Source organism: Neopsephotus bourkii, unplaced genomic scaffold, assembly GCF_033783945.1.
Source record: "Neopsephotus bourkii isolate Nb327-2 ecotype Australia unplaced genomic scaffold, CSIRO-AGI_Nbou_v1 NB_272, whole genome shotgun sequence".
Classification (NCBI taxonomy): Eukaryota; Metazoa; Chordata; class Aves; order Psittaciformes; family Psittacidae; genus Neopsephotus; species Neopsephotus bourkii.
In genome coordinates, this window is record NW_026900781.1 from 144,066 (window position 1) to 164,818 (window position 20,753).

General features: G+C 68.3%; 1 protein-coding gene across 1 annotated transcript in view; it reads left to right on the forward strand.

Annotated features, from left to right (window-relative positions):
• The first annotated feature begins 219 nt into the window (after positions 1-219).
• LOC133208417 (SCO-spondin-like) overlaps positions 220-20,753 on the forward strand; it is a 29,785-nt gene continuing 9,251 nt past the window's right edge. Inside the window, exons 1-57 of the mRNA XM_061346243.1 lie at positions 220-290; positions 402-602; positions 698-780; positions 870-1,046; positions 1,127-1,338; positions 1,489-1,591; positions 1,752-1,910; positions 2,013-2,098; positions 2,198-2,320; positions 2,395-2,557; positions 2,643-2,883; positions 3,045-3,183; positions 3,291-3,417; positions 3,509-3,681; positions 3,773-3,994; positions 4,068-4,233; positions 4,801-5,059; positions 5,651-5,831; positions 5,906-6,000; positions 6,072-6,328; positions 6,408-6,542; positions 6,622-6,824; positions 6,912-7,039; positions 7,123-7,232; positions 7,405-7,554; positions 8,042-8,135; positions 8,206-8,603; positions 9,180-9,410; positions 9,485-9,652; positions 9,775-10,011; positions 10,119-10,241; positions 10,328-10,419; positions 10,503-10,719; positions 11,288-11,440; positions 11,740-11,880; positions 11,987-12,166; positions 12,244-12,394; positions 12,467-12,626; positions 12,707-12,761; positions 12,835-12,948; positions 13,037-13,255; positions 13,329-13,453; positions 13,561-13,702; positions 13,784-14,024; positions 14,092-14,179; positions 14,251-14,308; positions 14,427-14,654; positions 15,113-15,259; positions 15,641-15,820; positions 15,909-16,031; positions 17,438-17,564; positions 17,661-17,786; positions 17,861-17,956; positions 18,178-18,254; positions 18,430-18,576; positions 19,253-19,416; positions 20,385-20,518. Coding sequence (XP_061202227.1) covers positions 220-290; positions 402-602; positions 698-780; positions 870-1,046; positions 1,127-1,338; positions 1,489-1,591; positions 1,752-1,910; positions 2,013-2,098; positions 2,198-2,320; positions 2,395-2,557; positions 2,643-2,883; positions 3,045-3,183; positions 3,291-3,417; positions 3,509-3,681; positions 3,773-3,994; positions 4,068-4,233; positions 4,801-5,059; positions 5,651-5,831; positions 5,906-6,000; positions 6,072-6,328; positions 6,408-6,542; positions 6,622-6,824; positions 6,912-7,039; positions 7,123-7,232; positions 7,405-7,554; positions 8,042-8,135; positions 8,206-8,603; positions 9,180-9,410; positions 9,485-9,652; positions 9,775-10,011; positions 10,119-10,241; positions 10,328-10,419; positions 10,503-10,719; positions 11,288-11,440; positions 11,740-11,880; positions 11,987-12,166; positions 12,244-12,394; positions 12,467-12,626; positions 12,707-12,761; positions 12,835-12,948; positions 13,037-13,255; positions 13,329-13,453; positions 13,561-13,702; positions 13,784-14,024; positions 14,092-14,179; positions 14,251-14,308; positions 14,427-14,654; positions 15,113-15,259; positions 15,641-15,820; positions 15,909-16,031; positions 17,438-17,564; positions 17,661-17,786; positions 17,861-17,956; positions 18,178-18,254; positions 18,430-18,576; positions 19,253-19,416; positions 20,385-20,518 — 8,900 coding nt within the window. The remainder of the gene's footprint in view (positions 291-401; positions 603-697; positions 781-869; positions 1,047-1,126; positions 1,339-1,488; positions 1,592-1,751; positions 1,911-2,012; positions 2,099-2,197; positions 2,321-2,394; positions 2,558-2,642; positions 2,884-3,044; positions 3,184-3,290; positions 3,418-3,508; positions 3,682-3,772; positions 3,995-4,067; positions 4,234-4,800; positions 5,060-5,650; positions 5,832-5,905; positions 6,001-6,071; positions 6,329-6,407; positions 6,543-6,621; positions 6,825-6,911; positions 7,040-7,122; positions 7,233-7,404; positions 7,555-8,041; positions 8,136-8,205; positions 8,604-9,179; positions 9,411-9,484; positions 9,653-9,774; positions 10,012-10,118; positions 10,242-10,327; positions 10,420-10,502; positions 10,720-11,287; positions 11,441-11,739; positions 11,881-11,986; positions 12,167-12,243; positions 12,395-12,466; positions 12,627-12,706; positions 12,762-12,834; positions 12,949-13,036; positions 13,256-13,328; positions 13,454-13,560; positions 13,703-13,783; positions 14,025-14,091; positions 14,180-14,250; positions 14,309-14,426; positions 14,655-15,112; positions 15,260-15,640; positions 15,821-15,908; positions 16,032-17,437; positions 17,565-17,660; positions 17,787-17,860; positions 17,957-18,177; positions 18,255-18,429; positions 18,577-19,252; positions 19,417-20,384; positions 20,519-20,753) is intronic.

Here is a 20,753-nt window from a genome sequence, read left to right on the forward strand (position 1 = left end):
TGGCCCCATCAGGCAGCCCCACACCATAAAAGGGGGCAGCAGTGGTGAGGCTGGGGCAGTGGCAGTGCCAGAGCCAGCTGGGACGGAACAGGGAGCGCCCAGGTAAGAGGGACCATATTGGGGCAGTCCCCATCATGGGGAGCTGCTGGTGAGATCCATGGGGACCCTCCACTCGTGACACAGATCCCCCTTTGCCAAGGTAGCCGTGGCGGTACGACCATGGCGCACCGGTCCTGGTCGGTGCTGGCCTCCCTGCTGCTGTGCGTGGCTGTGGTGGAAGCAGCCACTGGGTGAGTCCTCAGTGCCACAGCCCCACACCAGCAACCGGGATGAGGCGTGGTGTGGGGACACCGTCCCCAGCGCGGTTTGGGGGGTACAATGGGTGCCGCTGTGCCGCACAGGCGGTGGTGCAAGAGGACGGTGCAGGATACGGCGGAGGAGGAGGTGACACCGCGGCGCGAGGACGCAGTGCCCTGCGCCAGCCTCTACCACTACAGCCTGGCGGGATGGCGGATCGACAGGGACCGAATGCGCCGGGTCTATGGTGGGGAGCACGGTGAGCCCCAGCCTGACTCTGGCACCCCCCTCTGTTACATCTACCGGTGAGTGCTGGTGCGGACGTGCAGTGCGTGGCACAGGAAGGGGGGGCACCAGGGCACCCATCCCCGTGCTGTGCATCCCGTGCCTGATGCCGCAGGCCCCCGGAGACAAGGCCGGTGGTGTGGAACCGCACGGTGCTCGCCTGCTGCCAGGGCTGGAGTGGGCCCCACTGCACCGAAGGTAGGGATGGGTGTTGAGGTGCGGTGGCAGCGCCGTGCCATTGTCCTCGGTGATCCCCTGTGGAGACAAGGTGCTTCCCTGTGCCGCAGGCGAAGGCTTGCTGGGGCACTGCTATGGCACGTGGCAGTGCCAGGACACCGCTGGCAGCCGCAACCTGTCTGCTATGAGCCTGTCCCAGTGCTGCCGGCACCCCTGGGGGCACAGCTGGAGGAACGGCTCCAGTTCCAGCGCACCGTGCCTCTCCTGCACCCGCCTGCCCCTCACTGGTGGGTCTGGGGGTCCCGGGGGGGGGGGCTGGTGGGTCCCATGGGATGTTTGCAGAGCGGCCTCACCCCCCTTGCCGCAGGAGAGGTGTCCCCACGGCCATCACCTCCTGTGTCCCTGCATGGAGCGGCCGCCCATCACCGGGGCCTCAGGGCTGGCTGCATGACCTGGGCAGGGTCCCACTACCGCACCTTTGATGGGACACACTTCCACTTCTCCGGCGAGTGCACCTACACCCTGGCCGCTGCTGCTGACGGCGCTTGGGCCATCGCCATCACTGCCGGCCGTTCCCGGGTACTGGCGGTGGGGTGGGAGAAGGGTCCCTGCCCCATCACAGAGAGTCTCTCTAGGGGCTGTGGGGCCGTTGGTCTGTCCCCACGGCGTGCCGTGGCCCCGTGGTGTGGTGTGGTAGCCCTGGCCCTGGCTGATGCCGCGCCACCGCAGGCACTGCGCATGACCTTCGGGGTGGGCACGGTGGTGGCCCAGGGACGGAACATCTCTGTGGACGGTGTGGCGGTGCCCGAGGGACAACCGTACCTGCACAACGGTGAGGGCAGGGGGGGCGGCCAGCCACCGATGGCACTGGGCTGGGGCCTTGGTGGGGCCAAGACCCCCAATGGCGCAGGTGATGGTGGTGACAAAGCTGCAGCAGGGGGGATCCAGCCGCTGCCTTGTTCCCATCATCCCCAATCCCGGTGGTGCCGCAGGGATCAGCGTGACGTGGCTGGGTGAGTGGGTGGCCGTGGCGAGTGCGCTGGGTGTGCGGGTGAGCTCGGACAGGAGCTGGGCAGTCACAGTGACAGTCGACACCGAGCTGTGGGGCGGCACACGGGGGCTCTGTGGCCCCTACAACGATGACCCTACAGGTGAGCGTCACTGCATGGGTGGCAATGCCCGTGCGGGAGGAGATGCAGTGCCGGGGCCATGTGCCATGACCCCTGCCTACCGCCGCCTCCCTGTGTCCCCAGATGACTTCCAGCAGCCCGGAGGGGACGTGGCCACCTTTGCTGCCAGCTTTGGTAACTCCTGGAAGATCCCAGCCACCAGCCCCGAGGTACCGGGGCAGAGCGAGGTGCGGGGTGTGCCCGGACCCCATGTCTGCTTGGGGGTCCCTCTGCGCTCACCCCGGCTCTGAGGGTCTCCCCGGGCTCAGCCCCGCTGCAGGGACGCGGTGGAGCTCAGCCCTGGTTGTGCAGCGGGCGATGCGGCACGGCCGGCAGCCGAGGCCACGTGTGGGAAGCTCCTGGCCGAGCCCTTCCGTGAGTGCCATGACAAGGTGAGGAGCAGCTCTGGTGCTGGGGCACTGGAAGGTGCCGGTGCCGCCGTCCTCACCCTCCATCCCCACACCAGGTTGAGCCCGGTGGCTTCCACACTGCGTGCCTGGAGCTGCTGTGCCGGGAAGGCGATGCAGGGCAGTTGCCGAGCCCCAGCATCTGCGACACCTTCGCTGCCTATGCACGGGAATGTGCCCGGCACCAAACCAGCATCGACTGGCGCCGGCCTGGCTTCTGCGGTAGGGACCTGGGAATGTGCTCTGGCACCGAGGTCTGACCCCGCAGGGCTGGTGCTGGTGCTGAGTGCAGCGCTTGTCCTGGCAGAGCGGCACTGCGGCGCAGGACAGAGGTTCTCGGACTGCGTCTCCTCATGCCCTGCCAGCTGTGCAGCTGTTGGCAGTGCCGAGGATGGGCCGTGCCACCGGGACTGTGCCGGCGGCTGTGAGTGCACGCCAGGGCTCTACCGGGATGGGGCGCTCTGCGTGCCCCCAAGCGCCTGCCCCTGCCACCACCGCCACCAGCGCTATGCCCCGGGACAGAGCATCCGCCAGCGCTGCAACCAGTGGTGAGCAATGCCATGGCTGGATCCAGCATCACCGCACTGGAACGAACCCCACGGATGGGCACCATGCTGGTTTGGGGCGGGGGGACAAGCACATATGCGTCCATACTGAGTGCGGTCGCGATGTGTCCTGTCCCCTCCCGGTGATCCCGGTGTGCCCTCAGCGTGTGCCAGGGTGGACGCTGGCTCTGCAGCCAGGACCGGTGCCCTGCGGAGTGCACGGTGCTGGGCGGCCACCATTACATCACCTTCGACCGCCGGCGCTTCTCCTTCCTGGGCGCCTGTGCCTACACCCTGGTGCAGGTGAGGGCGGCCACCGCGGCGGCTGTACTGGTGCCGGGGCTGTAGGGACCTGCCCTAGGGTGGGAATTGCCCCGGGGGTCCCCTTCAGCAGGGTCTCTGTGCCCCAGGACTTCGTGGAGGGGCAGCTGCTGATCACGGCTGAGCACAAGGCTTGTGATGGCCACCAGCGCCTCCACTGCCACCGGTCCCTCACCATCACCGCTCGCCGGATCTCTGCTCATCTCCACGGCACAGGTGACGTGCGGGGACCCTCCCGGTGCTGCGGTGGGACGGGGGGTGCCAGCCCGTGGCTGTGCCCTGAGGTGGCTGCGCTCTGCCAGCACAGGCGAGGTGATGGTGGACGGGCAGGAGGTGACGCTGCCCTTTGCCAGTGCCGAGCTGAGCATCCGGCGCGTGTCCTCGGCATTCCTGCTGCTCCAGACCTTCGGGACCCACGTCCTGTGGGGGGTGGAGGCCCCCGCTGCCTACATCACCCTCCAGCCCGCCTTCGCCCACAAGGTCAGCCCCAGCTGCTGGTGGTGCCCGGGGAGCAGAGCTGGGCTGGGATCTATCTGTGGGATCCCATGCCGAGCCGGTGCCGGTGCGGTAGGTGCGGGGTCTCTGCGGCACCTACAACTGGAACCAGGGGGACGAGTTCACCACGCCAGCAGGTGATGTGGAGATCAGTGTCGCCGCCTTCGCCAACAAGTACCGGGTGTCCAGCGAGTGCCCCGCGCTCGGACCTGTCCCACTGGAGCCCTGCAGTGACTTTGCCGGGCAGCAGGAGCTCGCCGAGGCTGCCTGTGCCATCCTGCAGGGCCCGGCCTTCCAGGTGCCACCGGTCCCCATCCCAGCCGAGTACTGGTGCCCAGTGCCATGGCCTGACCGTGCACTGCCACCCCCAGCCGTGTCACCAGGTTGTGGACCCGGAGCCGTTCCTGCAGCTCTGCCTGCGGGATGCCTGCACCTGCCAGGATGGGCAGCGCTGCCTGTGCCCGGTGTTGGCTGCCTATGCCCGGGAGTGTGGCCAGGAAGGAGTGGAGCTGGTGTGGAGGAACCAGAGCTTCTGCGGTAGGGATGGGTGGGAATGGGATAGGATAGAGTGGGGATGGGGATGGGGTGGGATGAGAATGGGATGGGATGGGGATGTGAATAGGATGGGGATGACGGTTGGAATGGGACGGGGGTGAGGATGAGGATGGTGATGGGGATGAGGATGATGGGGTGGGATGAGAATGGGATGGGATGTCAATAGGATGGAGATGGGGGTGAAGATGAGGATGGGGTAGGATGCCATGGGGACGGGATGGGGCTGGGAGTGGCATGGGATGAGATGGGAAAGGGATGGGATGAAGGGAGGATAGGAATGGGATGGGGTGGAATGAGATGAGAAAGGGATGGGATTGGGGATGGGATGAGTGGAGAAAGGGATGGGATGTGGGTTGATAGGATATGGATGGGACGTGATGGGGATGTGTTGGGGATGGGGTGGAACAGGATGAGGATGGTGGTGGGGTGGGAACAGGATGTGGATGCAGCCACCACATCCCAGGGGACAGTGGGGTTGGTGCCAAGGGTGCATGGAGCGTGCAGGGCAGAGCTGTCCCTGTCAGTGACATCCCTGTGTCCCTCCCTCAGACATGCCATGCGGTGCGGGGCAGCGGTACCTGGACTGTGGCCGCCCCTGTGGCCAGACCTGCGCCGACCTGCGCGGTGACAGCAACGGGACCGGCTCCTGCCGCAACCTGGATGGACTCTGTGTCCCCGGCTGCCAGTGCCCGGCCGGGCTAGTGCTGGCCGAGGGTGGGATGTGCGTCCCGCCTGGAGCCTGCCCCTGCCACCACGGCACCGCGCTCCTCCCGCCTGGCAGCCACATCCGCCGGAGCTGCAGCACCTGGTGTGTGGCACAGCTGGAGGGCAGGGCACGGCTGGGGTGGGTGGGATGGGGGATACTGGTCCGGTGCTGCGGGATGGGGCAGTGGCAGGAGGCGTGTGATGAAACCCCCCTATGGCCCGTTTGGGATGGCACCGCGGGATAGGCGGCTTTCATCGCCCGTCCCTGCTGCAGCACACCAGGGCCACCGAGGAAGAGCCCGCCCCTGGCCCCCAGCGTGGCTGGAGATGGACCCAGTGCTGGGGTGGTGGGGATGGGATGGGGTAGGAATGGGAACAGGATGGAGAAGGGATGGGGACAGGATAGGATGGGGTGGGGACAGGATGAGACATAATGGAGCTGGATGAGACAGATGGGATAGAATGGGACAGGATGTGGTGGGATAGATAAAGTGGGACAGGATGGGACAAGGAAAGACTCACTAGGACACAATAGGATGGAAGGAAACAGGATGGGATGGGATAAGATGCAATGGAATGGGATGACATAGAATGGGAATGGGCGATATGGAGACCCTGGCATGGCTTTGGCTGGGTGGGGGCCCTCCAGGGTGGTGGGTGCCGGGTATGCCCTCACTGTACCCTGTCCCTGCAGTGTCTGTGCCGGTGGGTCGTGGCGCTGCACTGCAGCCTCCTGCCCCATGGCAGCCCTGTGCCCTGGGGGGCTGATCCATGTGCCAGGCTCCTGCCTGCGCCACTGCGACAGCGCCGAGCCCAACGGCACCTGTGCCGGCATCACCGATGGCTGCGTCTGCCCCCCTGGCACCGTCTTCCTGGTGAGTGACCCCCTCTCCACGGGGATGTGCCAGAGAGGATCCACATCCAGCTCAGGGGGGCTGTGTGCTGGCAGGATGGGCGCTGCGTGTCTCCGGCTGAGTGCCCGTGCCAGCACGGCGGGCAGCTGTACCGGCCCAATGACACCATCATCCGGGACTGCAACACATGGTAAGACCCCCCCCCAGCCCCACCGGGGACACCGGGCACACTGTGCCGGGGCTGAGCCCTGTCCCCTGCAGCGTGTGCCGGCAGCAGCGCTGGCACTGTGGCCAGGAGGAGTGCGCCGGCACCTGTGTGGCCACGGGGGACCCCCACTACATCACCTTCGATGGCCGAGCCTTCTCCTTCCCTGGCGACTGCGAGTACCTGCTGGCACGCGAGGCCGACGGGCTCTTTGCTGTCACCGCCGAGAACGTGCCCTGCGGCACCGGCGGCGTCACCTGCACCAAATCAGTGGTGGTGGTGATGGGCAACACCGTGGTGCACATGCTGCGGGGTGAGGATGAGGACGGTGGCGCGGGGACAGGGGCGTGCTGCGGGGTCACTGTCTCTGACAGCCTGCGCCGCCCCGGCAGGGAGGGATGTGATGGTGAACGGGGTCCCGGTGCGACCGCCAAAAGCCTACACCGGCACTGGGCTGACGCTGGAGCGCGCCGGCCTCTTCCTCCTCCTCCTCACCCGCATGGGGCTGGCGGTGCTCTGGGATGGAGGTGAGACCCGCACGCAGGGGAAGGGGTGCTCAGCAGTGTGCCGCGGCGGGCTGCCGGTGCTGAGCGCCGTGCTGTCTAGGCACACGGGTGTACGTCCGGCTGGAGCCGCGGCACCGGGGCCGTGTGGCTGGGCTCTGCGGCAACTTCGACGGTGACGCTGAGAACGATCTCTCCAGCCGGCAAGGGGTGCTGGAGCCCAGCGCCGAGCTCTTCGGCAACTCCTGGCGTCTCAGCCTGCTCTGCCCCGAGGTGGACGGCACCAGTGCATGGCACCCCTGCACCGTACGCACTGGAATGGGCAGTGGGGGCGGTGGTGGCTGGGGGCCAAGGTGAGGGATGGAGGCTGATGGTGGCACTGGCTCCCCCCAGGAGAACCCACACCGGGCAGCGTGGGCCCGCCAGCGCTGCAGCATCCTCCGGCAGCGGCTCTTTGAGCCGTGCCATGACACAGTGCCGTGCCAGCGCTTCTACGACTGGTGCATCTTTGATGCCTGCGGGTAAGTGGGGTAAACTGGTAAGCTCTGGGTTGGGGATTGAGGGTCCCACTGTCCCCCCCCCACCAAACGCGCTGTGCCGGCAGCTGTGACTCCGGTGGGGACTGCGAGTGCCTGTGCACAGCCATTGCCACGTACGCCGAGGAATGTGGCCGGCGTGGCGTCCATGTGCGATGGAGGAGCCAGGAGCTGTGCCGTGAGTCACCAGCCGCTGGGCAAGGCTGCAGCGGGTCCCATGGCTGAGCCAGACAAGTGATGGGGATGGGCAGGGGGGCAGGAGTCCCCCATGGGGCTGTGGGGGGGAAAGGGGGTGAGTGCGATGGGGCAGGGGGGTCCTGGCATTGTCCAACCCTGACCCCTGTCTGCAGCCCTGCAGTGTGAGCGGGGGCTGGAGTACACCCCCTGCGGACCCCCCTGCCCCCCAACCTGCCACAGCCTTGGCCGCGAGCCCCCCGAGAGCTGCCGGGATCTGTCCTGCCTGGAGGGGTGCTTCTGCCCCCCAGGGAGGGTCCTGCACCGTGAGGCTGGGCGCCGGTGGGGCTGGTGTGGGGTGGTGTGGGGTGTCATGGGCAACGTGGGCTGGTGTGGGGATGGTATGGAGCTGCATGGTGTGATGTGGGGCCAGCACGGGCTGGTGTGGGGCTGGCATGGGTCACAGTAGGGTGGTGTGGGGCTGATGTGGGGCTGGCATGGGGTGTCACGGACAGTATGGGGAGGCATGGAGCTGGTGTGAGGCTGCATGGGGTGCTGTGGGGCTGATGTGGAGCTGGTGTGGGCTGCTAAGGGGATCATGGGTATGGCATGCGGCTAGCGTGCAGATGTGTTGGACCATCGTGGGGTTGCATGGAATGGTGTGGGTTGCTGTGGGGCCCACCATGCTGTCCTTGCACCTAGCTCCCTCCTCCTGGCCATGGTGCTTGGTGCTTTGACCCCTTCTCAGCCTGTGGCTCCGCTCCCTGTTGGGGAGCCCAACCCAATGCCCCCTTTCCCCCTCCCCACTGGCAGATGGAGGCTGCATCAAGCCCGACGAGTGCCCGTGCTTCTGGGACGGCTTCTCCTTCCCGCCCGGCGCCACGGTGCAGCAGGGCTGCAAGAACTGGTGAGTCCCTGCTGGTACCGGCCTGGCGCAGCCACGGGGACCCCGGGCTGAGCCGCCGCCATCCCCGCAGCACGTGCGTGGCGGGTGGGTGGCACTGCCCATCCTCACCGGAGCCGTGCCCGCCGGCACCGTGCGCCGCGTGGGAGTTCTCGTGCCGCGCTGACGGGCGCTGCGTGCCGGGGGCCTGGGTGTGCGACAACGAGGAGGACTGCGGGGACGGCTCCGACGAGGTGTGCGCCCCGCGCTGCGCCCCGCACCAGCACCGCTGCGCCGGAGGGCAGTGCCTGGCATGGGGAGCCCGCTGCGACGGTGTCCGCGACTGCGGCGACGGCTCCGACGAGAGCGGCTGCCCCACGGCCTCCTGCGCGCCCCCCGAGTTCTCCTGCGCCAGCGGGCGCTGCATCCCCCCCGAGCGCGTCTGCGATGGGGAGCTGGACTGCGGCCTCGCCGACGACTTGGATGAAGCAGGTGAGCGGCCCCATGGATGCCCCATGGCTGTGCCTGGGTTGGGCGGTGTTGTGGGGGTCCTGGGCATCAGAGCTGCCCCACAGCGAGGTATCCTCAGCCCCAGTTCATTGAGGGTCTGTGCCCTGTGGCAAAGGGCTCTGAATGCCATAGTGAGGTGTCCTGAGCCCTCTGACCCTGAGGGTCTGTGCAGCATGGACAGGGGGTCTGAGTCTCATGGTGAGGAGGCCTGAGCCCCCCCATCCCTGAGTGACTATGCACCATAGTGAGGGGTCCCTGGGGATCTGTGCCCCATGGGGAGCGAGTCTGAGTTTCTCATCCCTGGGAGTCTGTGTCCCATGAGCAAAGGGGTCTGAACACCTTAGTGAGGAGTCTTGACCCTCATGACCATGGGGGTCTGAGCCCCACAGTGAAGGACCCTGAGCTCCCCATGCCTGGGGGTCTGTGCACCACAGTGAGGGGGTCTGAGCCCCCATTCCTGGCTGACTGTTTTGCATGGAGAGGGGTCCTGAGCTCTCACCCCCTGGGGGTCTGAGCCCCATGGTGCAGGGTCCCCGACAGCTGCCACCACCACCGCAGGCTGCAGCCCGAGCTGCGGCGCGGGTGAGTTCCGCTGCGCATTGGGCCGGTGTGTGCCGTACCCGCACCGCTGCGATGGCCGCGACGACTGCGGTGACTTCAGTGACGAGCGCGGCTGCGTCTGCCCCCCTGGGCACCTCCAGTGCCCCGACACACAGTGCCTGCCCCCAACCGCTGTCTGTGACGGCCACCGGGACTGTGCCAACGGCACCGATGAGGAGTTCTGCCCAGGTGAGGCTCAGCCCCGCGCCGGGACCCCTCAACCACGGTGGCATCACCCCATGGGAATGGGTGTTTCCCCCTAGACCGGGTGACCTGTGCCCCCGGGGAGCTCCCGTGCCCTGATGGCTCCTGCATCGGCGAGGCTGCGGTGTGCGACGGTGCCAGTGACTGTCGCGACGGCTGGGACGAGAGCCCGGCAGGGTGTGCGGCAGTGCTGCCCGCTGCCGTGCCCACCACCAACACCTCGGCAGGTGAGGGGCGACGGTGCTGTGGGGCAGCCGACCCCCCATACAGCACCCCATGGCCCTGCACCGGGATGGCGCATGGTGGGGACCACAGGGACGGGCACCCCATGGTGACCCGCTGCCCACAGCACCGGCATGCGGCCCCTCGGCCTTCACGTGCCGCAGTGGGGAGTGCGCACCTCGGGGCTGGCTCTGCGACGGCGAGGCCGACTGCCATGACGGCAGCGATGAGCTGGGCTGTGCCGGCAGCTGTGAGCCCGGACACTTCCCCTGCGCCCACGGCACCGACTGCGTCCCCTATGGACACCTCTGTGACGGCATCCCGCAGTGCCGCGACCGCTCGGACGAAAGCGAGGACCGCTGTGGTGAGCCGGCGCAGCTGGGACCTCCGGTGTCCCCTCCCCAGTGTATGGGGACACCCCATGGTGGTGGTGCCCATGGTGGGGTCTCAGCTGATGGTGCCCCGGCACAGGCTCCACCGCCATCCCGCCGTGCCCCGGGCACTTTGCCTGCGGTAGTGGCCTGTGCCTCAACGTGTCGAGGGTCTGCGATGGGAACACCGACTGCCCCCGGGGCGAGGATGAGCTGCTCTGCGGTGAGGGCCGTGGGCTGTGGGTCGGGGATGGGGATGGGGATGGAGACCCCCCCACAACACCCCACTATGGACCGTCACCTCCACAGGGAGCCGCAGCCTCACCAGTGGGAGCAACAGGACAGGGGGGCCCTGCGCTGAATACGCCTGCAGTGGGGGCGAGTGTGTTTCCTTCCAGCAGGTATCTGGGTACCGGGATGCCCAACCCCGCTCAGGTGCCACCGTTACCCCCCTTCCTGGCTCAGCGCTGCCCCGGTGTTACAGGTGTGCGATGGCATTCCGGACTGCGGTGCCGGTGGGGAGGACGAGCGGGATTGTGGCGAGTGGGGGCTATGGGGGCCATGGGGCACCTGCACCCACTCGTGTGGCCCCGGCCTGCAGCGCCGCACACGGGGCTGCCACCAGCAGCGTCCTGGATTGCTGCACCGGTGCCGCGGGCAGGCTGCGGAGCAGCAGCAGTGCTTCAGCATCGCCTGCCCCAGTGAGCTGTCAGCAATGGGGGGCTGGAACTGGGGGGGACGGGGGGACCATGGTGGCAGCAGTCCAGGGGGGCTGTGGGGTGCCTGGTGGGGTATGGGGGTCCTTGTGGTTGGGGTGCCAAGGGGGATGCAGAGGTTTCCATGGCTGAGGTTGCTCAGCAGTGGATGGGGGTTCCTGTGGGGTTCCTCATGGCCAGAACTGCCCAGGGGATTTAGGGGCTCCTGGGGAATTTGGTGGTTCCCATGGGGGTTTCAGGATTCACGTGGGGGTTCCCGTAGCCGGGTGCTGGGGAATTGGGAGTTCCCATGGCTGAGGTTACCCCAGGGGATTTGGGAAGGTTCCAAATACCCTCCAGGGATCCTCTAATGCTCCCCTGCAGCATCCCAATACCTCCCAGATGATCCAAATCCCCTTTGGGACACCCCATTACACCTTTAGAACCCCAGTATCTCTTCAGAACCATCCAAAACTCCCCCAGTGTCCTGGCTGTGGGTGCAGAAGCCTCATGGGGGGGTCCCAGGAGGGGTCCCATGGGGGCATCCCACCCTCCCGCCTCCCTCCCACCACAGTTGACGGTGCCTGGGCCGAGTGGGGTCCCTGGTCCTCGTGCCCTGGGGGCTGCGGGGGGCTGCGGCAGCGGCAGCGGCAATGCCAACCCCCTCGGAACGGAGGCCGCCTCTGTGGTGATCTGCCTGGAGAGACCCCCGGTGCTCTTGAAACAGGTGGGGTGGGGGGGTCTATAGGGTTTGGGGTGTTCATGGAGTGGGTGGGCTCTATGGGGCAAGTGGGTCCCAAAGGGGTGGGTGGGCTCCATGAGGTTGGCTCCATGGGTGAGTGGGGTCCAAGGAGTAGGTGGGCTCTGTGGGGTAAGAGGGTCTTGGTGGGATGGGTGGGCTCCATGGATCGAGTGGGTGCTGTGAGCTGGTGGGTTCCATGGGATGGATGGTTGGGCTCTGTTGGTGGGTCCCTGTGTGCTCCATGGGGCTCCACGGGTGAGTGGTGCTAAACCCGCCCCCCCCAGCCCCCTGCACCCCGGGGGGCTGCCCCAACACCTCCTCCTGCCCGGAGGGGCTGCGGCCATGGCCCTGCGCTCCCTGCCCCGCGTCCTGCGCCGACGTCTCCACCGGAGCCGCTTGCCGGCAGGACCGGCCCTGCAGCCCAGGTGAGGGGCGCGGGGGCCGCTGCGCCCCGAGGTCCCCACATAGGGCCATGGGGCGGGCCAGGGGTCAAACACCGCGGAGCACCCACTGCGCCCCCCTTTGCGGCAGGGTGCTGGTGCGCTGCGGGGCTGGTGCTGGACGAGGGCCGGTGCGTGCCTCCGCGGGAGTGCCCGTGCGAGGCCGGGGGGCTGCGGCATGCCCCGGGGCAGCTGGTGAAGGTGGACTGCCGGCTCTGTGCCTGCCTGGGCGGGCAGCTCCGGCGCTGCCGGCAGAACCCGGACTGCGCCGGTGAGTCCCGGCAGCGGCGGCTCCGCGGCGCGGGGAGGAGGTGCCGGTGCCCCGCACTGAGCCGGTGCCGTCCACAGTGCACTGCGGCTGGTCGGCGTGGTCGGCGTGGGGCGACTGCCCCGGGCCCTGCGGCACGCAGAGCGTGCAGTGGTCGTTCCGCAGCCCCACCAACCCCAGCCAGCGCGGCGGCGGCCGGCACTGCCGCGGCATCTACCGCAAGGCTCGCAGGTGCGGCGGGCGTGCACCGGGGTGGTGATGGGCGAGCGGCGGGCTCCCGGTGCGACCTCCCCGCTCCCGCAGGTGCCAGACGGCGCCGTGCCGGCAGTGCCAGTCCCGGGGCCGCCGGCGCGCACCGGGGGAGCGGTGGCGTGAGGAGCCGTGCCACGTGTGCCAGTGCCTGCCCAGCCTGGCCGTGCGGTGCTCGCCCTACTGCCCGCACCGCGCCGCCGGCTGCCCGCAGGTGAGGGCGGGGGGGGGGACCGCGACACCGGTGCCGGTCCTGGCACTGTTGGTGCTGATGGTGACAGTGACACTCCGCAGGGCCGGGTGCTGGTTGATGGCCACGGGGACTCCTGTTGCTACTGTGCCCCCGCGGGTGAGTCGGGGCAGCGAATGCCGTGATGGGGGTCCCATCCCAGAGGGGCCGCCTGACACGGTCTCCGCTGCAGGTGACAACGTTACGGCCGCTCCCCCGGCGCTGCCGACAGCCGAGGCCCCCTCGTCCGCTCCAACAGAGCCCCCCGGCTCCTCCCTGCTCACCTTCCCGCTGCCTCCCGTTGGCGGTGAGCACCAGCACCATGAGGCTTGCCAGCGCCAGCAGGATGCAGGGACTGTGTCCCCAGACCCTGACCTGCTCCCACATCCCTCCAGATCCCTGCTTCCTCCCGCTGGGCACCGCGGCTCTCCCGGACCGCAGTTTCAGTGCCTCATCGGCGCAGGCGGGGAGCCCGGCACACGCCGCCCGGTTGCCCGCTGGTGACCATGGGGAGCCGCCGCAGGGCTGGGCCCCCCCGGATGATGCCTACGCGGCGCTGCCCGAGGAACCCCCCTTCCTGCAGCTGGACCTGCTGCAGCCCGCCAACATCACCGGTGGGTGCCGGGCTGCCCGCCGCGGCGCTGATGGTGCCACCGGTGCCACCGTGTGCCGCGCTGTCCCCCACAGGAGTGGTGGTGCGGGGAGCCGGCTCCTCCGATGCCTTCGTCACCGCGTTCCTGCTGCAGTTCAGCGCCGATGGCACCCGCTGGCACCGCTACCGAGACCTGACCAACGGCACCACCAACGCCCAGGTGCCACCGGCTGCACACGCAGCCATCAGTGCACGTGTGATGGTGCACATGTGTGTGTGTGTACATCCATGTACACCCCTCCGTGTTTGCCTGTGTCCCCCCACCAGCTCTTCCAGGGCAACCAGGATGCCAGCACGCCAGCGGTGCGGCTGCTAGGCCGCATGGTACAGGCGCAGCACGTCCGCATCCTGCCCCAGGACTTCCACAACCGCATTGTGCTGCGTGCGGAGCTGCTGGGCTGCCCCCCAGGTACTGGGGGCAATGGGGGAACCCCCCCACCCCACCAGTGGGTGCCCTTGAACTGCCCATCTCTGCCCTCTCCCCCCCAAGTACCCCCAGCCCGGCATGGGGCTGCGACAGTGACACCGGTGATGCTGCCAGTGATACCGATGACGCCGGTGACACTGACGGTGCCGGTGACACGGAGCCAGCACCCCTGTGCCATGGGGGAGTTCCGGTGCGGAAGCGGGGAATGTGTCCTCGGGGGTCCGCGGGGTCCCCTCTGTGATGGTGTCACCGACTGCCCCGATGGCACTGATGAGGCCAGCTGTGGGCCCCGCAGCACCACCAGGTACCATAGCAGGACTGGGGGTTCCCATGGGAGCTGGGTGTCCCAGTGGGTAACCCCTATCTTGGCTGTACATCCCCAGCCCTGCGGCCCCCATAGCAGCCGGTGTTTTGGTGCTGAGCACGACCACGCAGCCACCGCCAGTGTCCCCAGCCACGGTGAGCACAGGGGGAATGGGGGGGCACAAGGGATGGAGGGCAGCAGGTGACACCCCTCTGTCTCCGTGCAGGTGTCCCCTGGGATGGGGACCCAGCTGCCACCCAAAGGTGCTGAGCCCACTCCACCAGGTACCTCTTGTGGGGAAGGGGGGGGCTGGGGGTCTCGGTTGGGGTTCCCCCGTCCTTGCATGCAGTTGGGGTGCTGGGGTCATGTCCTGACCCCCCATCTCCGTCCTATGTACCCCAGGGCATCCAGGGGCTGAACCCCTTCCCCAACCCCACATGATGGCTGTGGGTCCCCACACAACTGCAGCTAGCAGCCCCATGGAGCCGGGAGTCACGGAGCCAGCACCGGCCCCCCCTGACACCCCAACAACCCCCAGCACCCCGGGGATAGGCACCAGCATCCCCACAGGGCCACCCTCTACCGGATCCCCCCCAGCACTGACAGGGGTCTCCAGCCCTAGCCCCCAAGGTGAGAGGACCCCTGGGCATAGGGCAGGGCCAGGCACGGCCCCCCCAGATGTGGGGGGCTCCCCCAGAGCAGGATGGGATGTGGGGGAACCTGGGGCAAGGGGGACAGCACCGAGCTCACGCCATGGGGCTGGGTGCCAAAGGGTTGGGGATGTTGTGGACTGGGTGCCATAGGTTTTGGGTTGCCATGGGGTTAGGGGTGCTGTGAGATTTAGGGTGCTGTGGACTGGGTACTGAGGGGTTTGGGGTGCTGTGGGCTCAGAGCTACCATAGGGTTTGGGGTGATGTGTATTTAGGGGTGATGTGACTTTTGGGGTGCTGTGGGTTTGGGGGTGCTGGTGCTGGGGAGCACCATGGATGGGGAGCACCAGGATGAGGGTCCAGGTTTGGGGGCACCATATCTGCAGGAATCCAATGTTGAGGGGACTGCCCCCCCCCCCATCCCTGCCTCCCCCCCAGGCACCTGTGATCCGGCTCCTTGGGGGAACTGGGGTCCCTGCAGCCGCTCCTGTGGGCTGGGGGTCACCCTGCGGCGGGCCCTGCCAGGGGGGGGCTGCTCACCGACCCCCCCCGACACCCGCGTCTGCTTCCTGCGCGCCTGCCCAGGTACCTCCGGCACCTCCGGGGTCCCCCATCACCCACAGGGAACCCCAGGGTCGCCCCAGGGACCGTTTCCCACCCTGAGGACCGCCCACAGATCCCCCGGGTACCCCCATCCCCGGGTGCACTCTGACACCCCTGGGACCCCCAAGGGACCCCTTCCCATTCTAGAGATCCCCATGTACCCCCTCTCCACCATGGGAGATCGCCCAGGGACCGCTGGGTACCACCCCTCACCCCAAGGACCCCTGACACCCCCATTTGTTCCCGATGGCCCCAGGGCTCGGGGGGCTGGACCCTCCCATGGGGGGAGCCGTGGCTGAGCCATGGGGCAGGGGGAGGCTATGGGGGTGTCCGGGGTTCCTCACTCGCTGCTGGCTCCCGCAGTGCCTGGTGGATGGGCAGACTGGGGGTCCTGGTCCCCCTGCGACGCCACGTGTGGGGGGGGCGTGCGGAGCCGGGAGCGGAGCTGCAGCGACCCCCCCCCAAAGAACGGGGGGGCTCCGTGCCCGGGGGAGCATCTTCAGACCCAGCCCTGCAGCCTCCAGCCCTGCGGGAGCCCCCCAGGTACTGCGGGGGACGGGGACATAGGAAGGGGATGGGGGCACCGGGTACCCCTTGCACCCCTGAGCACCCCCTGTGCCCCCGGCCCCAGCCTGCGGCCCCCGCATGGTGCTGGTGCGGGCCGAGGACTGCGAGGGGGAACGGGAGCCCCCCTGCACCCGGAGCTGCGGTGACCTCGGTGGCAACGGCACCTGCGAGCGGCGCTGCCAGGCCGGTGAGTGATGGGTGCTAGGGGGGGTCTGGGTGCCCGAAGGGGGTCTGGGTGCTCGGGGGGGTCTGGGTGCTCGGGGGGGTCTGGGTGCTCGAGGGGGTCTGGGTGCTCGGGGGGGTCTGGGTGCGGGGGGTCTGGGTGGGGGGTCTGGGTGCTCGGGGGGGTCTGGGTGCTGGGGGCTGGGGGGGTCTGGGTGCTCGGGGGGTCTGGGTGCTCGGGTCTGGGTGTGCTGGGTGCCGGGGTCTGGGTGCTCGGGGGTCTGGGTGCTCGGGGGGGTCTGGGTGCCCGGGGGGGTGGGGTGCTCGGGGGGTCTGGGTGCTCGGGGGGTCTGGGTGCCCGAGGGGGTCTGGGTGCTCCAGGGGTCTGGGTGCCCGAGGGGGTCTGGGTGTCGGGGGTCTGGGTGTTCGAGGGGGTCTGGGTGCTGGAGGGGGTGGGGGGTTGGGTGTGGGGGTTGGGTGTGGGGGGTTGGGTGCTGGGTCCCGAGGGGGTCTGGGTGCTGGGTCTGGGTGCCCGAGGGGGTCTGGGTGAGGGGGTCTGGGTGCCGGGGGGTCTGGGTGCCCGAGGGGTCTGGGTGTAGGGGGTCTGGGTGCTCGGGGGGTCTGGGTGTAGGGGTCTGGGTGCCCGAGGGGGGGTGCTCGAGGGGGTCTGGGTGGGGGGGGTCTGGGTGCCCGAGGGGGTCTGGGTGTCGAGGGGGTCTGGGTGCTGGGGGGGGGTTGGGGGGTTGGGTGGAGGGGGTCTGGGTGTGGGGGGGGTGGGTCGGGGGGGTCTGGGTGCCCGAGGGGGTCTGGGTGCTCGAGGGGGTCTGGGTGCCCGAGGGGGTCTGGGTGCTCGAGGGGGTCTGGGTGCTCGGGGGGGTCTGGGTGCGCGAGGGGGTCTGGGTGCTCGGGGGGGTCTGGGTGCTCGGGGGGGTCTGGGTGCCCGAGGGGGTCTGGGTGCTCAAAGGGGTCTGGGTGCCCGAGGGGGTCTGGGTGCTCGAGGGGGTCTGGGTGCTCCAGGGGGTGCCGAGGGGGTCTGGGTGCTCGAGGGGGTCTGGGTGCTCGAGGGGGTCTGGGTGCTCCAGGGGGTCTGGGTGCTCAAGGGGGTCTGGGTACACGAGGGGGTCTGGGTGCCCGAGGGGGTCTGGGTGCTCGGGGGGGTCTGGGTGCCCGAGGGGGTCTGGGTGCTCGAGGGGGTCTGGGTGCTCGAGGGGGTCTGGGTGCTCGAGGGGGTCTGGGTGCCCGAGGGGTCTGGGTGCTCCAGGGGGTCTGGGTGCTCGAGTGGGTCTGGGTGCCCGAGGGGTCTGGGTGCCCGAGGGGGTCTGGGTGCTCGAGGGGGTCTGGGTGCCCGAGGGGGTCTGGGTGCTAGAGGGGGTCTGGGTGCCCGAGGGGGTCTGGGTGCCGGGTCCCGGTGCTGAGGGCACCCCTTGGCAGGGTGCTGGTGCCCGCCGGGGCTGTTCCTGCAGGACGGCGGCTGTGTCGATGCCGGTGAGTGCCGGTGCCATGTGCCCGGTGAGCAGCTCCGGCCCGGCGAGGTGTTCCTGCGGGGCTGCCGGCGGTGGTGAGTGCCACCCCCGTGGTGCACCCCAAAGGGTTCGGGGAGGTTTGGGGGTGCCCCTGGCTTGCCCGCACGGCTCATCCCAGTGCCTGTCCACAGCACGTGCCATAACGGGACCGTGACGTGCGAGGCCACGTCCTGCGCTGTGGACTGCGGCTGGTCCGCGTGGTCACCGTGGACCCACTGCAGTGGCGGCTGCGGCGCGGGGACGCAGGAGAGGTTCAGGTGCGAGGCTGGGTTTCGGGGCTCTGCCCCACAGCCATGGGGCGGCTGCACCCCACGGCTGCGCCTTCCCGCAGGTCACCCACCAACCCCGCGGCGGCTGCCGGCGGAGCGCCCTGCACCGGGGCGGCGTGGGAGCTGCGCCAGTGCCACGGGCCCTGCGGCACCGGTGGGTGACACCGAGCACATTGACCCCCCCTTTGCCGGGGGGGCTTAGGGGGCTGTGGGGTGGGGTGATACGGGCTGGGTGCTGTGGGATTAGGGGAGCTCTTTGGTTTGGGGTGGGTGATGGGGGCTTTGGGGTGCTGTTGGCATTGGGGATCTGTGGGATAAGGGTGCTGTGCAGTTTGGGGTGTGAAGAACAGGGTGCTGTGGGTCTGGGGGTGTGAGGCAGGATGGGGGAACACCCCGGGATCTCCCGCAGCACCGGCACCACCGGGGCCATGGTGTGCGGCACCGAGCCCTGCGCAGGTACCGCGGGGGTCACGGGGTGATGGGGGGACGTGTGAACCGCACCGGCATCCGACTGTGCCGCGTGGTGCCGTGCATGGCCCCAGTTATGTGGGGTGCGTGGGGCTGAGCACCCCAAGCCTGTGGGGGTCGGGGGTCACCGTCCGAGCCAGTGGCCCCATCCTGTGTCCCACAGAGGAGCCGTGGGGCGCGTGGTCGCCGTGGGGCCCCTGCAGCGTCTCCTGTGGAGGTGGCGAGCGGCTGCGCCGGCGGCAGTGCCATCAGCCCGAGTGTGTGGGGCTGGGCCTGCAGAGCCAGATGTGCAACACCCATGTGTGCCGTGGTGAGTGCCGGACTGACCCACGGCCTGACCCATGGCCTGACCCATGGCCCAACACATAGCCTGACCCATGACCTGACCCATGGCCCGACCCATAACCCTGACCCACGACCTGACTCCTCCCCATGCCTCACAGCTCTGCCTCACCATCCTGTGCCTTAGGCCTGCCCCATGACCCTTCTCCATAGCCTTGACCCACAGCCCTGCCCCATAGACCTGATCTACTGCCCTGTCACTTAGGCCTGCCCCATACCCGTGTCCCACAGCTCTGTCCCACAGCGCAATCCCTTAGGCCGGCCCCATAGTCCTGCCCCACACCCTTGCTCTATAGCTGTATCCCTTAAGCCTGTCCCATGGCCCTGCTCCATAGCCCTGCCCTACTGCCCTCACACGTACCCCTGCCCATACCCACGCCCTGCAGCTCTGCCCCACAGCCCAATCCCTTAGACCTGTTCCATGCTCCTACCCCACTGCCTGACCCACAGCCTTGCCCCATGGCCCTCACCCATACCTCCACCCCCAGCCCTGCCCTATACCCTTGGCCCACACCCATGCCCCACAGCTCTGCCCCACAGCCCAATCCCTTAGACCTGTTCCACGCTCCTACCCCCCATCCCTGCCCCACACCCCTGTTTTATAGCCCTGCCCCACAGCCCTGTCCCGTCCCCCTGCCCCACAGACTCGGGCTGCCCGCGGGGGCGGGTGTTCCGCGAGTGCGTGGGCGGGGCCTGCCCGTTCAGCTGCGCGCACGTGTCCGGGCGCGTGGGCTGCGGGGGCGGGGCCTGCGCCCAGGGCTGCGGCTGCCCCGTGGGGACCTTCCTGCACCGCGGGGATTGCGTGGGGGTGAGCGCGGGGGAGGGAACGGGGGTGGGGGGGGTGGGAATGGGGATGGGAATGGATGGGGATGGGGATGGAGATGGGAATGGGGATGGGTTGGAGATAACTGGGCTGGAAATGGGATGGGATGGAATGGGAATGAGGTGGGGATAATGGGAATGAAAATGGGATGGGGATGGGGATGGGGATGGGGATGGGGATGGGGATGGGGATGGAGATGGGAATGGGGATGGGGTGGGGATAACTGGGATGGAAATGGGATGGAATGGGAATGAGGTGGGGATAATGGGAATGAAAATGGGATGGGGTGGGAATGGGGATGGGAATGAATGGGAATGGGGATGGGGATGGAGATGGGAATGGGGATGGGGTGGAGATAATTGGGATGGAAATGGGATGGGATGGAATGGGAATGAGGTGGGGATAATGGGAATGAAAATAGAGTGGGGTGGGAATGGGAATGGGAATGGGAATGGGAATGAATGGGAATGGGGACGGAGATGGGAATGGGAATGGGGTGGAGATAATTGGGATGGAAATGGGATGGGATGGAATGGGAATGAGGTGGGGATAATGGGAATGAAAATGGGATGGGGTGGGAATGGGGATGCGAGGGGGGGTGGGAATGAGGATGAATGGGAATGGGAATGGGAATGAATGGGGATGTGAATGGAGATGGGAATGGGGATGGGATGGAGTGGAGATAATGGGGATTGAAATGGGATGGGGTGGGAATGGGGATGGGAATGAATAGGGATGGGGATGGGGATGGGGTGGGATGGATCCCACCTGGGGTCATGGAGGAGCCCAGGCCATGGGGTCACCCACGGGACATTGAGGGATGCCCAGGTCCGTGGGTGCTTCCGGGGGTGGTGGATGCTCCCGGAGGCCATGGGTGCTCCATGGGGCGCTGGGTGCCCGGGTCCATGCTGTGCTCCTGGCGCCCCGGTGCCGGTGCTGGTTCCGGTGTGCAGCAGTGCCCGTGTGCGCTGCCGGCCCAGCTCCTGCGGGAGCTGCAGAACGGATCCACCGGCACTGCCGAGCCCCGGCTGCTGCCCGGGCAGGAGCTGCCCGCGGGGGGCACCGTGCGCACGGCCTGCACCAACTGGTGAGTGACTGCGACCCACACCGCGACCCGACCCATGGCCAGAGCCTGCCCCACCGCCCGGGCACCCCTGCGTGCCCCACTGCCCTTCCCCACAGCCCATTGACCCTTCCCCACCACCACCTACCCCATGGTCCTTCCCCTCCCGTCACCCAGCCCCTTTCCACCCTCACCCATCACCCAGCTCCCTTTACACATCACCCCATTGCCCTCCCCACCACCCTGCTGCCCCACAGCC